At 41.4% G+C, this 17,845-nt stretch overlaps 1 protein-coding gene across 1 annotated transcript in view; it reads right to left on the bottom strand.

The window, feature by feature from the left end:
- Nucleotides 1-840: 840 nt before the first annotated feature.
- The window catches only part of LOC144955745 (serine incorporator 5-like), a 52,982-nt gene continuing 35,977 nt past the window's right edge, over nucleotides 841-17,845 (bottom strand). The window contains exons 8-12 of the mRNA XM_078885888.1: nucleotides 13,910-14,039; nucleotides 10,378-10,447; nucleotides 8,915-8,954; nucleotides 6,359-6,506; nucleotides 841-3,689 (exon numbers count right to left, since the gene is read on the bottom strand). Of these exons, the coding sequence (XP_078742014.1) occupies nucleotides 3,539-3,689; nucleotides 6,359-6,506; nucleotides 8,915-8,954; nucleotides 10,378-10,447; nucleotides 13,910-14,039 (539 nt within the window). The 3' untranslated portion in view covers nucleotides 841-3,538. The remainder of the gene's footprint in view (nucleotides 3,690-6,358; nucleotides 6,507-8,914; nucleotides 8,955-10,377; nucleotides 10,448-13,909; nucleotides 14,040-17,845) is intronic.

Below are 17,845 nucleotides of genomic sequence, written 5' to 3' on the forward strand. Positions count from 1 at the left end.
GGTGCCCGTTTCACAGCGGCGACGTGTTGTTTTGAATGGATACATTAACCACTGTCCACACTCAACTCTCAGCTAACATTGATAGATTTAGCCAAAGGTTGTTGAGTTATTTTACAAAGTTCAATCCATCTACCAAACGTAGTCAAGGAGGTTCGAGGTTTAGGAGATTGATGAGTGCGGATGGGAAGTTGAAATAAAATCGCTTAAAATTCGATTTAAAATAACACCGAACATAACCACAAACGACATTAACTCGGCAGTTAAAAGCAGCCCACTGCAAATAACTATATTGAGTACATATTTTACTTTTGTATCACAGGCTTTGGATGTAATTATTAAGATATACACATGGCAAATTTTGTCGTACAAAAATAGGAACCTGAATTTAAGCCAGATACCAAATCCGCTGGGGATGAACCAGCAGACACCGTGGTTAGGGCACAGTTCAATTCCTGGACTTGCCTAACATGAGTGACGAGTGAAATATGAAGTGGTCCTGACCCCACCGCCCCACTTCACCTATACCAGCATTAACCAACATGGTGAAGTATGGGCCAAACGACCCCCATGACTGCCACGGTGTGAAGAGGCCTTCATTCAGCAGTGGACTGATAAAGGGACTGACATATACTTTTTTTTAAAACCATGATGTCAGCTGGTCTGGTTGCTACAACATTGAGACATGTACAAATCTGAGAGGTGCATACATATCTTGCTGTTGAGTCAGAATGTAAACACAAAGCAGGTCATATCTCCATCTAAGAGCCACTCCGATACCACCACATCATGAACCACATCACAATCATAACCAGTGATGAATGTTGCCTGTAACGAATAACACCAGAAAAGAATGCTTTATTTAAGATGTCAACAAACACAACAGATGCATACCTGAAACGTATAACTTCATTAATTCAAAAGGCATTCGTGGATACATCAGTTGCCTCCGCACACCACTGCACCGTGATGGTGATGAGGGTCGTTATAGAGATCCACACATCACAAAGGTCAACTGCTGTGGCGTAATTAACAGCGAAGCAGCCAATAGGATTGCGACAAATTTGACATTAACCTCGTGTGCGAATTGACGATACTAAACGACGCAGTATTATTATTATTCACAGTATAAAATACAGTTACTGTGAATGATGAACACAACTTTTGGTTTCCCCCACTACCATTACATTCAATAAAGGTACAAACATGCAATATATTGTACTTCTCCAATGCATCGTCGCACTCAAAATACCGTAAATGCAGAGAGCGATGTCTTCAGGCTTGTAACGACGCATCAATTGATGACGAATATTACGCTTACGTCACCGTCGTTGAAAAGTTCACATCAAGATTATTTATAAGGTTCATTTATGCAAATTTAATTTACGTGAAAAGTTATTTAGATTTTGGCCAATTATAATGCTTAGGCTAAATATTGTGATCAACATTGCCACGCAAAGACATACAAAAAAATGTAGAAACAATGCAAACGCGATGGTAAAAACGAGACACAAAGTTAAATATTTTTTTAATAAAATCGTGGATCATTACATGCTTGTTGGTTTTATAACGTTTCTTTATAATGCAACGCATGAAATGCACTAACGACAACAAATACATACAAGTTAAACGAATAAAAGCAAACACGCTTCTTATTTAACATATTGTACTAATAGCAATTATAATGTTAAACAATTCTATCAGGAGTGCTTGTAAGTCTAGAAAATAACTTAAAAGTTCATCAGCACATTCTATGAGTGCGATGAAAATCTATGCAAGCGATTATGGGACAAGCAGTTAGGCGAAATTAACTGTGGCAAACGTATCGATATGCTGAAATCATTGTTCTGGAATATAAACCAGTTGCTAACATTAATAGACGTGTGTAAATAGAAAGCTGGATAAAATGTATCAAAAAATTGCCTCCAATTGCAACATGTCACCGAAAAGTCTTTATACATTAACATCATTAACAAAAATTTTGAAGATAAGCACTGACCACGTTTTAAGTGTTTACACAGTTGTTAATTTGGTTTAATGTCAAGTTCATTTTCAGAATTTAACTACATTCACATTACTGTGTGAAGTTTCCGGTAATTTACACACAGTGTGTATCTACACCATGGGAACCTCATTTGCCAGTAAAAATATGATAATTTTTTTTTACCCTTCTATCTGGCAACAAAACTGACACCTTTTTACAAGGAGTCATGTTTGCATAGACCGCAATACCTGCAGTCATAATGCAAACAAATGACATAACTCTGATAATGTGCACTGTCCTTGAAGTTGATTGGTCCACACCCGAGACAGCTTTCCTTAGAGCCTAGTCTCACATGGGTTGGACCAGATGACGCAGGTATTGCGGTCTATGCAAACATGACTCCTTGTAAAAAGGTGTCAGTTTTGTTGCCAGATAGAAGGGTAAAAAACCAATTATCAGTGTGTATCTAGTTCTCTATTTTCTCCTCAAACTTTAACCTAATTTTCTCCGTGCTATGCTAATTAATTCATAATTAAAGGGTTGACATCAATTTAATCAGTTTGCTCTTCGAAGCTATTGAATCTGTTTATTAGGATATTACCTGCAAGTTCCATATACATTTTTCTCTCCCTACTGTGGAGATACAGTTTTAATAAAACATTGGCCTTCAGTGGCAACTCTAAACCAGTGGTGGAAATTCAAAATTTCCATGGCAAAGGCCAATCTTCCCAAGGAGAAGTACTGTTGACCTCCCACAAAACGGTACTTATTATTTCAACAATGGAGTGATGATAGGCCAAGTCGGTTCTTAACACGGGACTTTAACTGAGAAGTTTCCAACTTTGAGTGAAGTGCCTTAACCAGAGCGTCACCGTGGCCAATTGAAACTCAACACTGGTGCATCATAATTGTTAAACTCGAATTGCACGTATATAATCATTATGCGTTGCCGTGATGCATTATGGGTTAACATAATTATAAGCGTAATCCATTCTGTCTCCACGTAATAATACAAATATATTTTAGTCCATCGGCCTATTGGCAACATTTATTTAACAAAGCCTGACTCTACTCCACTGACGAGACCGAGAATGTTGACACCAGTCCAGCATTTGGCCGCTTAAACAATTTCGCATGATACTATTTGGTCTGGAAAGCCAATACACTGATGGACTAGGAATTATTTGTATTTTTACACACAGACCCAGAAAGGAGTTCTGCTAATTCAATTATATATCAAACACCTGCATTTATTATCTAAATATGTGAAACTAGAAAACCTTACACAGAATATGAAGCTTCCTCAAATTATGACCCATAAACTGGTAATGAGGTCAAATTACCAGGGAGCAAACAGTCAAATTAAATTCAATGTACAACATCTCGTATAGAAGCATGCAATATTTACCTGATGGCAAAGTCAGCCATTTTACAGAGACAACAGATTCGGTGCATGTAACGTGGGTCACTTAAATCGTGGTAGAGCAGAAATCTGCAATACACGGGGGCACAGCAAAGGCAGGTGCAAGGTGGGTTGGCATTCCGGCGCGGGTGCATTTAGTCCGAAAAGTCACGACCAGGGCAGCAGAGAGGGGCAAGCAGAGTCCACGTGTAGATGGAGAGGCACACCCAGCATGAAGCCATCTTCACCCAGAAGGTGGACCAACTGCCTTGCGTGAATGCTGTGTCCAGCCGGGCGTTCTCGTAGCTGCCGGGATAAACGTTCAGGTGATGATTCCGAGGTGGGGGAGGCACACAGGGTGGGTGTGGTGGGATCCTTCACATTAGAGCTGTGGCCTTATTGGAGTTTAGCTCTGGTGCAGTGTGTCGACAAAGGATATCGAATTATGCTTCTTACAATTTTCAAAACTAAATGGCAAGTTGCTACCACTGCAATTAAATACTGCGAGCACCAAACACAAATGTCCCAAAATAATTTAATTATGAGAAATGTGTTTCACTAGCTATCCTAGAATGAATGAAAGTTTATGCAAATAATTAGCTGTGTCCCATTGTGTACTGCAGACAAATGATATCAACTTAAACACACGAAAGCTTCAAATCTAGACTTAAACACACACTTAACAGTATACTTACAGCTAAACATGTTTTTTGGACAGATAATGTAATCCTGAACATTTTTATATACATACACATTAAATTACGTTAAATTATGTTGCAACATAATTCCGGCCTCCGTAGTCTTCACCGATGTTTTTTACGACTAATACCAGATGACCAGGCAGTAGAGTTTACCACCTTGCTGAGGAGACACAGTTAAGGTGAAACTGCTATCGGGTTTGCTTTGATTTAAACAAATAAGAACGGGATACACTGATCAGGAAGAATTGTCTGCTCAACGAATCGTCATAACATTTTGGCAATCAAACAAACCCAACTGATAAGTCAACTTACTTATGCATAATACAAAAAGATAAGGTTAAACATTAGACCAAACGATCCTGCAAATAATCAAGCGTGTAATGATTTACCCCTGTCATAAATTTGCTGAATCATCAAGTTTTGTGGTCAACCTGATGGTAAAGTGAGACAAGTTATTTTTTTTATCAAGTTGTCTTATTGTTTCTTGCTTTTCGGTCTCATTTGTACAGGTTTGTTGCCCTCATTAACCTGAATTAAACATTTGCGCATATTTGTATGAATTCCAAATAAGAGATTCACGTATCTTGAGCGAAATAATAGACTTTAATTAACTAATGGGAGCATCATTACACGCCCAGTATTAGGATGGACACTCGCTGCTGAGATCTTTGAAACTGCTTTAATACACGTTAACAACTGTGACACACCACAGCAAGCTTGCGTATTACGTCACAACACCAAAGTGCTTGTGGTAACACACCCAGAAATGCTGGGCTTAGTGACACAAAAGTGCTACAAAAAACAGGCCACACCTTGCTATACAATTACCAGCTGGTGTGTATACTTTTTTTTATAGCGTTAAAAGACAAAAAAAAACAGAACCATTACATATTCTCAATTGCTGACACACCGGTAGGCTAAAGTAGTGAACTATTTGTATTTTGTCAACGTGACACTTTTTTGCTGATTGGCCGTGTCGGGTGGTGGAGGGTTACGACACATTTATAAAATAACGCGATCTAAACCCAACAACGTTTATTATGACTAATATTGGTCGCGAAAGCCTACGTGTTAAACGGACATCTGTTTAAATCCGCTCGTGTGTTAAAACGCCGCTCGGCATCGATTGTTTTCTCCTCGAGGCATGAATGCAATTTTGTTTAACAATTGAATTACGCCGTAAAATTCCCGTAATGGAATTAACCCTTCTGATTGTTTTGAAAGAGAAGCTCGTCTGGCCTCTAGAGGTACTTGTAAAGGTTGTGACAAGAGGCGGCCTAAATTTGTAGTTTATTTTTAAAACAACGTTATAAGCAGCAACAGGTCCGCCCCCCCTTCCAGTGACCCAGCGGCAACTCCAAGTCAATTTATAAACCGCCGCCCCAGGTCAGTACATCCTAAAAAATCGGTATCCGCTGTGACAACTGCTGGTGATGACACAAGAGAGGAGCCAGTGTGTGGACCTGACCATGTCATCAGGGTCCGTGGCTGAGGAACAAGTATCCGCTAGCAGCGCGCTCTGTTCAGAGAGCCTCCGGGATTAAAGCAACAGGGTTCTTTTATCCTTACAACCAACAAACAAAACCGAGAATGTTGTAACCCTGAAATCAGTGGATAATCTACTGCCAAAGACACAGTAAGCTTCTGTAGATTACTCCTTCTCCAGCGCACTGTGTAAGCGTGTCAGTGTCGAGGAAGTGCAACAACTGACGTGTTTTGACAGGCCTGCCTGCCCTGAATACACCCGAGTGCAGCGTGCCTCTCATACTTTTCTCAAAACGTGAGTGGCATTGTACGCCAATGTGGCAGAACGCAACAGTCGCCGTCTTGTCGCATTTAGCTGTTGCAATGCGTTTCTCTTTCTGGATATATGTATGAATATAGAAAGCCTACGGGATATATAATTTATTTGACGTGATCAATGTTTTGCAAAAGCAAATTATGTTCATACTATTTTGACAAACTAGATGAATAGGTACAGAAGACACCAACATCAAACACGCACACGATGGATGAACAACATTCATGTAAAAGGTAAACGTGCAGCCCTTGATTTGCTTGATCATGCCACTGCAGACATAAGGCCTTCCTCGTCAGACGCCGATCTCGAGTAGACCCATCTCAAGAGGGGGTTTTTGACCGACTCTTCCGAACCCTGTCCAATCGTTATTCCTGGATTTCCTGTCAACCTACGAGCAGCAACCGATGACACATGATGCTGCCCACCCCCCCAACAGGAATAAGATGAGAATGCCCATCGGGTCGGTGACTCACCTGAACCAATTGGTGAGTGTCATCATGATGTATAGCGAGGCGAGGAAGTAAACAAAGTGGAAGAAGGAGTAGCTGTACACCACGCCGTCGCGTTCGTTAAAGACCACCTTCTGTCCTCCCCCATCTTCCGGCTCTTCGTAGACCGCACCTTGCGAATGGAAACAACGATGGTGTAAGATGTAGCGTAAAACCACGAGGACAGTAATGTTGTTGTTTTTCTTTGATCTTACAATGCACTATCAGTGTCAGGTCGTGTTATGAGGAATTCGCTTGGGTCAGAGCAGTGAATCGCTGTTTGAAATTAATTGTAACATACTGCTAGCAATTTTTTAAACACATACAATTATTTATTGTGATTATTGTTGTAGCAGACATTGGTGACCAGGCTGAGACCATTGATTTGCGACACTTCAGAATCTAATTAAATCACAAGGAGATTGGCCAGATGAAAAGCCTGGTCTCAGGTGGTGGCAGCTAAACAATGGAACCCCTGAGTCACCTGGCCACCTCCTGTGAATGCTTAACAAAAAATACAAATACCCTGCAAGCGAACTTCAGTCATCTACTGGGACGATTAGCTCCGTTACAGCATGCTGCAAACATGATGGTTTTCAATGGGTTAGACAAATCCAGCTGCATTGCTAACAATATAAAAATTTTTAAGACAGATCTTTCATGGATATTTAAATATTTTGGCTGCAAAACAACCGTTGTGCCATGAGTGAAATGCCATCTTGCCATCTTTCCGACATCAAAATGAGAAATGACAAAAAGAACATCAATATAAATATGTTTAAACATACAACTGTGCATTACAAAGCATGATTGCCTTGTGGGCACTGTTTATGATCTTTAGTCATAGCAGTGTGCCAGGATTTTAAATACATGCCGCAGAAGTCACATACTGTAGCCTGCTTCGCTGCATGTGTTGTGTAAGATTGCAGCTTAGGGCCCTTAGCAAATGGGGTCAGCCAACTGCACATAAGTATCGGTAATTCAAACAGATTCACATATTAAATTATCCGTGACACCTCAGACATAAACTAAAGGGTTTTCATAAACATGCATTTGGTATAGAAACGTCTTAAAACAAGGTATGTATTTGCTGTCCACCTTTTAAATTTAGCATAATTTGGGAGATTATTGGATATGTATAAACAAAGAGCACATAACTTATACATTTGTCAAATGCTATGCTATAAAATCTATAACATGTAGCCAACCACTGTGTCACTCTCAATCGTTGCTTGCTAACACGTGAAACACAACTCATGGCTCAAGTAATCTGTTAATCGAATACAATTACAGATGACAGTATCCCTTTGTGTACACTCAACAATTCAAGGCAGCCACCGCCGTTTTAATAAATTACACATGTACAGAGTGCTCTCGAAATTGCTTGGAAAATACAATGAACGCTATCTAATGGAAAAAGGTGATCCCAGAGCTGTTGCTCAGTCGATCATATTTAGTCTGCATTGTCATAACCGGTCAGGCAAGCTGCCAGTATAACTGACGTGCAAAAAGGTCCACATGGAATGTTATCTCAGAGAGACCGAGGCATTTCATGCAAGTTGCGCCCACTCCCCATCGTTTTCCCTTCCCCACCACAAAACACACACACCAACGCCGTTGTTTCCCGTCACTTTGTTTTGCACCTGCTACAACTGTTGTCGAGTTTCAAACGGGCTAAACATTTTTCGAGCGTGGAATAATTTCTCAAACGTGTCATTTAAAAAAAAAATGTAAGGTGAGGAAAAGGTGTCCCTTTGTAAAAAAGAAATGCAATGGTGGGTTGTAAAAAAAAAACGCTGCAAAATGTGGAAGCGTAAAACATTTACAGTTAACTGTCCATTATCAATGTTTAGATTATCTGGGGTGTGGATCAACCATGCTTGTGAAAAAAAATAAGAGAAGATATGGCATTCCACGCCCATGATAATTAGCTGCTCCTAACACGTCTGTGACTTAGTGGACAATTACTTTAAACCACAATAAAAACCGGCAACACATTCTTCATTTTAACCCCCATCCTACATAGATGAAGGATTAATCTTATTTTTTAATCCTTTATATTAAGTTAACTTGCTTGCTTGCTTGCACGCTTACGACCGTGCAAATCTTTCGGTCGTTTTTTAACCCACTTCCCGTGATCCAATCGAGCTGACATTTTGCACACAGACTCGTTGTGCGTGACAATTTATTTTTGTGAAATTTTTTTTCCAAAATTTTCCACTTTCAAGGAAAAAAATAATTCATATTTTAGTTAAAATACCAATGTGATAAAAATGAAACTCTTACTCAAGAAACACAGAAATTAACAATAAAATAATACCGATGCCACGCATATAAAGGATTTATAGTGAAAAACTTTGTTTTTACGGGTACATTTTTTTCTATCTCTGAATATCATTATGTTTTTCATTATCTGTGTTTTTTTTATCTGGACCGACCCCCCGTCCCTGGCCTGGATAATTGAGCGTTGACTGTTGGAAACTGCCCGTGGTCTGACGGTGTACGCCTTCTTGAATGAGCGCACGAGAAATGCGATCTTACCATCCTCGTCTTGGACGCAGCAAAAACAACAAGACGCCTCCTGAAACAGGACGAAGGGGACGTGTATTAGTTTGCAAAATCAACTTTCAAATGTCAGTTCTCTTGAACAAAACCATGTTTTACCAAACGCAACGGAGAAGTTAATCCTGTTCAGAATGTCTTCAGGTTGCCAGGACTGTCTGGTTTTTCTCTCGTCTTGGTCCAAAACAAGTACTTGTGGTTAATTTGTCTCATGTGCCATTTGCAAACTGTTTACACTTGATCATAAACTTACAGTGTGATCAAGTAATGTTCCTGTAACTTAAGTTTACATTTTACTCCTGCTGCATGTCACGAGACATTTAATGCTCTAATTAAAATGTAACGATAAAACTAACATTTTAACGATCAGATATGTCATCCTATGTTACATTAAATTTGGTGTACTCTAGTAAAATTCCATGTTTGACAATTTAATTTGAACGTCTGTTAAAAATAACTCACAATCATCATTGAGCTATCCACTGCTGGATGAAGGCATCTCAAAGCCGGCACCATTATTAACGGTCACATGATACAAAAATCTATCTTACCAAAAACAATTTTATTTTACCAGGTAAGGTCCACTGAGCTTTATAGATCTGTTTCAGAAGTGATCTGGCCACAAATGAGAGCTCAACGAAGTGGCATATTTCTACACGTGGAGGGAAAAACCAGAGGACCCGGAGAAAAGTCCACGGGGTGAACATGCAAACTCCATATATCCGAGTGTCAGGGGCTGGGATCGAACCCACAACCTCCCGCAAACCAGGCCAGGACGATAACATCTCGCCACCACAGCACCCCAAGCTGATCTCATCACTCCGGCCGTGTTCCCTCTTTTGATGACAATTCCGTTGCGAGTCTCAACCACTGGCCATCATCCTGTTATAGTGACATGTCCGGTCTGTGTCCACTTACTCTTCTTAACCGTCAATATGATGTCTATGCCTTGTGTATATTTCCTGATTTCTGTGTTCCTTTTCTGTCTCTCAGCGCAAATATCCTCAAACTTTTATTTTAAAAAAATCTTGCCATCCTGGTGATGTCCCAAAGTCAAGCTGAGGCTATGCTCAGTCTTAAGTGATGAAGGCTGGAAGCACCAACTAAGCGAGCAGAGGCGTGAAGGGACATCCTGGTGAAAATACACCGCACGTTAAAAGATGCTCGCTTTGTCACCGGTCTAGAATTACCAGCAAAAGCGATCAGCGCTCACAAAATCCATAAAAACATCAACAGAGTAACCAACGCCCACTCCCGTGTACCATTAAAATCCAGCAAGTTGGACTTCAATCGTTGACAATACAATGGTGTGACACCACTTTCTTTAGTTTTTCTCGCAGGTCTATTCCTTCTCACTGCCATTCTTTGGGGCAAGCACCGCAGGCCTCTGAGAAACGCTGACAGTCCGTCAAACAGTCGGTGCGGGGGAAGGTGTCACTCACTGTCGCAGACGGTCGTTCGTCGCTGGAAATACCCAGAGCAGCCACAGACGAGCGCACAGGGGATCCAACACTACAAGGGTAGGGTTAGGGCAGGGCAGGTGCAGGGGGCAGGGCAGGGTAGGCAATGATAGGACATTTCTATATACAGTACAAAGTCGCATATCCGACCGTCACATATCCACACTGACAAATTAACTGCCAGCACTCCATGCAGTATTTGTGCATCGCGTAACCGCTATTTTAAATACAGTAGATGTTTACAAATACGATATTTTCACATAGAGGATTTTTTTTCTTCATGCGGCGTACATTAATTTCCCAATTTTAAATAAATCTGTACTTTATTTTTGTCCAGTAACCTCTTTGGGCATGGTGTAAATGTCATAATTTACTGATGTTCACGTATCCGACATTTTCACATATTCACCTATACCTCAGTCCCCAGCGAGTCGGATGAGCGATGTTGTACCGTACAATACATATTTTAAAAAAAGTGCATTACACTTTCTAATCAGAGGCAATCTCTGAAGAGCTGCATCCACAAGGAGTGTATTTGTGTTCTTAGGTTTTTTCGGTAAAGTCACATAGGTAAAAAATTATAATTAAAATTAATAAAAGTAAAATAAAAATAAAATACAAATCACGACGTTTCGGAGGCAACACAAGATTTGTGCTCCAATTACAGAGGATGTATTAATCGGCCAGCAACGAAGAGCACCGCACTTCCTTGTAAATGAGCTCGTTAGCCAGAGAGAGAGAAAGTGGGGAAAGGTTTGTCAGGGAGTGTAGCCAGACTACCGGGGGGGAGGATTTGGATACTCGGTTGCACGCTGTGTTTTTTGCCATTATTTTTCTGTAACTCTTTAAAGCAAGCACACTTTTGGTGGCCAATATACAGGTTCTCAAGGACGGTCACAGCATACCGTGCTTTCGGATGTGCGTCTGCGGCCGTCTGCAACGCTCTTACTTCCGATATTAGGAAGCCACTGGAGCTATGCACTTAAATCTAGACTGAAAACTATTTTTTTTAACAGATTTTGTGTTTAGTTTGTTGTCCTTCCCTCACACCTCTTGATTAGCATGGTTGGCTGCTTATGGTACGCGAAAGAACTTTAAAATACATTTACTACTGATCCATGAGAAATTTGAAAACGGCTTTGACGTAGTGGCATCAATTTGAATCGGGTGACAACGAATATGGAAATCGGCAAGACGTGGCGGAACAAGAAGCCTCCGCTGAAACGGTGGGCCTGTCTGCCTGACCTCGTGATAAAACTAGGAATTAACTTAGATGGAGATGATTGCACTTTTTATTAGTAAGGTCTAAGAATAGATTACAATAACAAATCTACGTTTTGTTACAGAAGCATCTCATTGATTGTTTTGCTTCGTTAAATAAACAAGTAGACATGTTTAATTAAATTATCGGGAAAGTTGCGACTACGAATATTCTAGCTTAGTAAAACTACAGACACTGCAAGGGAAAGGCGGACTACTGCGCAGCATGGTATGCATGTGTTGAGCGGAGTGCTTACTTTAAACTCATATTTATACACGTTGATCACCCAACAGGGACCAAAGGCCTGCGCTAAGTAGGAGGCTTCATTACTTCCATGTCAGGCAGGAAGGGGAGCAAAGGAGGATAAATAGGAACAAAAGTCAGAAAAACAGAAAACATCACCATGCACGTAAAAAACAATTAAACACATACTCACTAAAATAAGAATAAAGATGTAATAATAATAATTCACCCGGGTGATTTGGATGGATTCTTGAGATTCAGGGGCCATGAGTAGATTGTTTAACATTGCAGTGAGTGGTGACATCTCTAGTAGCTGCAGGGAAGATGTGAACCCACAACATGCAACACTTACACGAGTCTATTCTTATATCCCTATTCCCATACCTCCGCTTAGCACGGGTGGCAACGTACGGTGCAAAAGAAGTGCAACATACATAGACACATTATACCCCTACTTGCAAACAAAACATTACTCATCTGATTAATTAATTTTCTCATCAACGATTCGTTTTTTTATTATCCAGCTATCATGCAACTCGTACGCTGTTATAGATGACGGGTTTTGGTAAAAGTGCAATAAAAATATTTATTTGCAAATGCAAAAATGATTTTCTGTAGTGTGAATCAAAAGAGCTGCCAATTCCCTGTTAAGGATTTAATGGCACTAATCACACCTAATGATAATACTTATGTGACTTTTGTTACTTTGAATGAATGCGATTATTAGTTGCAATTTCTATCAGGTCATGACGGCTTTTCCCTTTTACATTCCTGTTGCTCTATGCATCCTGTACGTGAAATAAAGATCGATTGACTGATTTATATCAGGATGCACCCGCTACAATCTGTACAGCATGGCGTCGCTGTCTGGGCAGACGAAAGGGCATTGCGCAGGCGAGCAAAGAGTGTTCGGGGGGTTTGTGCCAAGCCAACATGACTCGCCGCAGGCGAATACAGGGATGAGTATTACCACGTGAATGCACAGAAGCAAGTAGTGAAAAGCAAAATATTGTTCTAGCGACTGTGGGAGGACACACACGGAGCTCAACGTTTAAACTGGGCCTGCTGGGGGCGAGTGGTGTTTGACGTAGCATACAGGCAGGCGTGTTTGCACACATGCACGCTGCGGCATCGAAAACAAATGTCCCAAAAAAATGAGCGGTTGCATTGTAATCACTGGCCGGGGACTGTGCGGGGCATATATAATATTTATTTGGGCAGCAAGAGGCCTATGATGGAAGCTGCATTACAAGCAGATTGCTATGGAGAAATGTGGAGTTTGAGTATCTGCCCCTCGCATCTGTAGGTTTTCCCAGGGCACCCTGGTTCCTCCAGATCCACAAAAAGCAATCAGGCAAAACTCCACCACCAGAAAAAATGGTCATGACTCATTTACTTGTGAGGGTTATGGCAGGTCCATGTGTCAAACTCCCTGGATCCCATTCCATCTTGCTCATCACTCTTCACCTCATATCACCACACTCTTGTTCTTGAGCGATTTCTTTATTATTATTATTTTGTGATTGTCTGTTTGTCTTGCTCAGACAGATGACAGCCACCTCATCGGCAGTGCGGAGGGCCCTGAGACCACCTTCGAGCTCCGTTCAGAGGGGGCACTCGTCGGCAACGGGTGACATTGTGATAACGACGAGTGATAGCGAGCGCAGTTTTGTTATTGTCCTCTCCCTTTGCTTTCCTCAACAGTGATTTTAGGTGATACCTAACAGTTATTGCAAAACCTATCCAGTTCAGTTAACTTTATCAGCTGAGAACCTCCTGAAACTGTGAGTCTCTTCTGAAAACTGTACAATCTCCGTGATGGTGAACGGTAGATTTAAAAACATATATGGAGGGGAGGAAGCCAATCGGTGGAAGACTTGTTTTAAGGATAGCAGCTGATCTCCCTAGCTGCCTCTACATTGTACACGAGACTGTAGTAATGAGGGCCACTGATGGGGAGCCCTCGCGGTGATGAGGCCGGGTGTGACAGAGGTGCGGTCGGGAGCTCACCATGCAAAGAGCACGCAGCCGTACATGATGATGGAGCCCACGATGGCGACCACTGTGTCACCGATCCGCTGCCCATCCTCGCTCGAGCTTGGGAAGCAGATCGTCTGGTTCATTCCGCTCGCATTGATGACTACAGTTACACAGCAAAGGCATCATAACATGTTTTGTTGAAGACGTTCAACAAGTTTCAATATAGTTACAAAAAGTCCAAAATAAACAAACAAAAAATATTCAATTCCCAATGGAATATGGATCAGAAACGTGGACAATAGACAAGGAAGATAGAAGAACATCTGAAACATGTGCCAAGAAGCATGGAGAGGTAAATGCTTGAAATGAAACTGAGAGACAGAGAAAGAAGGGCACATGGATTAGAGAACATACGCAAGTTAGAGACATGTTGACTGTGATAATTGTTTTTTTACCCTTCTATCTGGCAAACAAAACTGACACCTTTTTTACAAGGAGTCATGTTTGCATCGACCACAATACCTGCAGTCATAATGCAAACAAAAAACATAACTCTGATAATGTATGCACTGTCCTTGAAGTTCATTGGTCCACACCCGAGACAGCTTTCCTTAGAGCCTAGTCTCACATGGTGTTGGACCAGATGACGCCAAAAGGCGCACAACTCAAAGACAGTTATGTTTTTTGTTTGCATTATGACTGCAGGTATTGTGGTCGATGCAAACATGACTCCTTGTAAAAAAGGTGTCAGTTTTGTTGCCAGATAGAAGGGTAAAAAAACAATTATCATATTTTTTACTGGCAAATGAGGTTATATGTTGACTGTACCAAAAGTGAGTGGGCTTGGGCAGAACATGTTGCTCAAAGGTACGTTGGCTGGTGGTCAAGCCAAATGACAGAGTGGTGGTCAGAGGGGACACGCCGAAAAGCGAACCCACAGCAGAGATTGAGCAATGTAAACATCTTATGTGCAGGAAGTAAACGGACGGTTACAACGCAAGACCGTGGAAGATGGAGAAGGCTTGGGGAGACTATCAGGGAAGATTAACCGGTTCAGATAATCGTCACTGGTGTTGGCCGTGAGTGGGAATCGAACTCGTGTTGCCGGGTTCATAGCGCAGCGCGCTAACCGCTGCACCACCGCTCCCCACACAGCAACACACACGTAGCCACACACACAGCCAAACACCCACCTCCCTCGACAGACAGATGCTTGTGCTTGTATTTCTATTGTTTACGTTTGTGAGTTTACAAACAGCGGCAGGTCTAGGAGCTGGGCCACACGTGTTGCTGTGCATTAGTCAGGGCCCTAATGGGGGCCCAGTGCCACTGGGAACAGGAAGTGTTTTGAGAAAACAACAAACAAGGTAAAACAAACCTCAGTGAAGATGCTGGGGGGGGGGGGGGCTAATGAGAGTTGCCGGTTCAGTCACAAGGAAACACAAACACTCTGCTGGTGGAATGTGTACGATTATGTGACCTTAACACCTGAGACCTGTAGCCTCATCACTCTTGCCTTCGAACACATTGTTTCACCAACCCTGTCCTCAAGACTCGCTATCATTGGGTGTATTCAGCAAAAAAAGCTTCTAAATATTTAAGACCCTGATGGGTAAAAATGTATTATCTATTCTGTCGGTGAGTTTAACTAAGTGGTTGGCGTCCATTTTATAATTAATTTCGTGTTTTAAAATGTTCATTTATGATGGAAACATTTAACTATTTTCAAAATGAAATGAAACAAAAGAATATTGTCAATAATTGGGAAAAAAATATGATGAAATTATGAATGATGATACTGTGTACACTTGCAGTTATAAACAAAGTTCAATACAGTTGTATACTACCACGATTTAGTTTTGAGGAACAAATTGGGATAAATGTTTTACGGTACATTCAGGCCATGCCTGGTTGCAAAGGAAATGAGATGTGAAGAAAAGGGAACTGCACTGCCTGTCCGAGTCAATACTCCCTGCTGGGGCTTCTTTTAAGTGTTGCCAGAAGCCCCAAGCCCTCCCTAATGGATTTAGTGGGGAAATATGATCGGGCTTTGATCATGCAGACTTTAGGATTTCTGCTATCTGTGCTGGCCATTTACAGCAAATTACAACAACCGCCTTAATCCGGGCCTTCTGTCTTTAATAGCGCTATTTTGCAGTCGGTCTGACATAAGTGGAAATCTAGAAGACAATGATGGCATGGTGAAACTTTCCAATTATGTCTAATTCATCGTAGGATCAGCTGTAAATGAGTTACACTGGCGATGTAAGACATACCCAGCATGGCAACGAATTGTCCTAACCGATTAACAGCGATTAGAACTGGAGGTAGCGGAGTTAATGTGCACACAGAAGTCAACTGGAGCTGTATGTGACAAAGATTTCAAAGGGATTTGTGCCGGTACATTGCTCTGCTGCCATGCATATGGAAGGCTTCCCCTTGCCTACTGGAAGTGGAACTAATTTCTATCACGATTGCTAAGCACAGGCCCCAAAGGCCCAAACACCAAATGACCAGCAACAAAGAGCACTACTGATGGCTTGATATGTAAAACAAAGGTTTCTTGAATTGACAAAACGAGGAGTGCTTGACCTGCAGCATGGCATGGATGAGGCGGTATGGATGACACAAAACAGTCAGCATGGTACACCGAGTACTCAACATGGGTGGACGAATCAACATACACCATGGTAGTTACAATAAATCATCATAATATGATCATTTTTATTCATAAAGCGCCCTTAAACAATCGTTCTGAGGGCGCTATAAAAACGTTACGAAAGATGAAAAAACAGACAGAAGAGCAAAAACAGGAGGCTAAGAGAACAAGAGGAAACTAAAACAAAGGGCTTAACAAGAGGAATGGAAAGGCAGAAGGCAGGAGGGCAGGATCGGGGCGAGACGAGAAGCCGGCGTTCCACTGCCAATCCGGAAGTGTCATAAAAGAGTGATAAGGTGGCTACTGACCATTCATACCTGCTTGCTACTAAATTATTGACACTTCTTATTGGTTCTTTCGGTAAAGTCACGTAGAAGGGAAATAATAAAATAATAAAAATAAAACATAATAAAATACAATTCTCACTGTGAGAAAATAATAAAAATAAAACATAATAAAATACAATTCTCACTGTGAGAAAATAATACAAATAAAACATAATAAAATACAATTCTCACGACGTTTAGGCCACAATGCAAGCAGCCGTCCTCAGGTGTTCTTCACCTACGTGACTTTACCGAAAGAACCAAGAAGATGAATACCTGCAGTCACGAAAGCTTTAAATCGAAATTTATTGTCACTTCATCCTGCTACTTGTGGACCTACGTTTTACCTGCATGTGCAGGTTACATTAAAATTAATGGAAATTGAGGGCAGAAATACAATGAATGAGATGTGACTGATGGGCTCTGATCAATAGCTTACTTACCTCTAAACACCATGCATGTGTAACACCCCAACCCCTGCTTTGCCTTCCACCTTCTCTCATTCAAGTTTGTTTTGTTAAAAAGCTCATTTTGATAAAGATTTGCATTCTGCGGTCTCAGATATAAAATCTGACGAATATGCAGAATCTCTTAAGTTTCGTATGTTTGGTTTATATTCACTATTTTACTAAGGAAATTAAACGTGTTGTGTTTAAACTATATAATAAAAAGGAATCACAGCTGTGCTTACTGTTCAACAGTGGCTGGCTATCCGTTGGGAAGGCTGGCCCCTGCCATAGTAATGTAAACTTTCCACCGCTGGCTTTCAGCCACCAATGAAGATGAGCACCCCTGCCCCCCCCCCCACCATTGCATCTTGGAGACACACACAAGTGGAGAAACACTCAATTGTGCGTTTTTTTACTATGCTTTTGCTGACCATCTGTGTGGTCATTTCACGTGTCTTTGGCGTGCAATGTGAAAGGGACGGACCTCCGCAAGGCCCACGAGTGGCATTTGGCCGACGCAGGGCACCGCGTG

This window comes from Lampetra fluviatilis, chromosome 3, assembly GCF_964198595.1.
Source record: "Lampetra fluviatilis chromosome 3, kcLamFluv1.1, whole genome shotgun sequence".
In the NCBI taxonomy this organism is placed as follows: Eukaryota; Metazoa; Chordata; class Hyperoartia; order Petromyzontiformes; family Petromyzontidae; genus Lampetra; species Lampetra fluviatilis.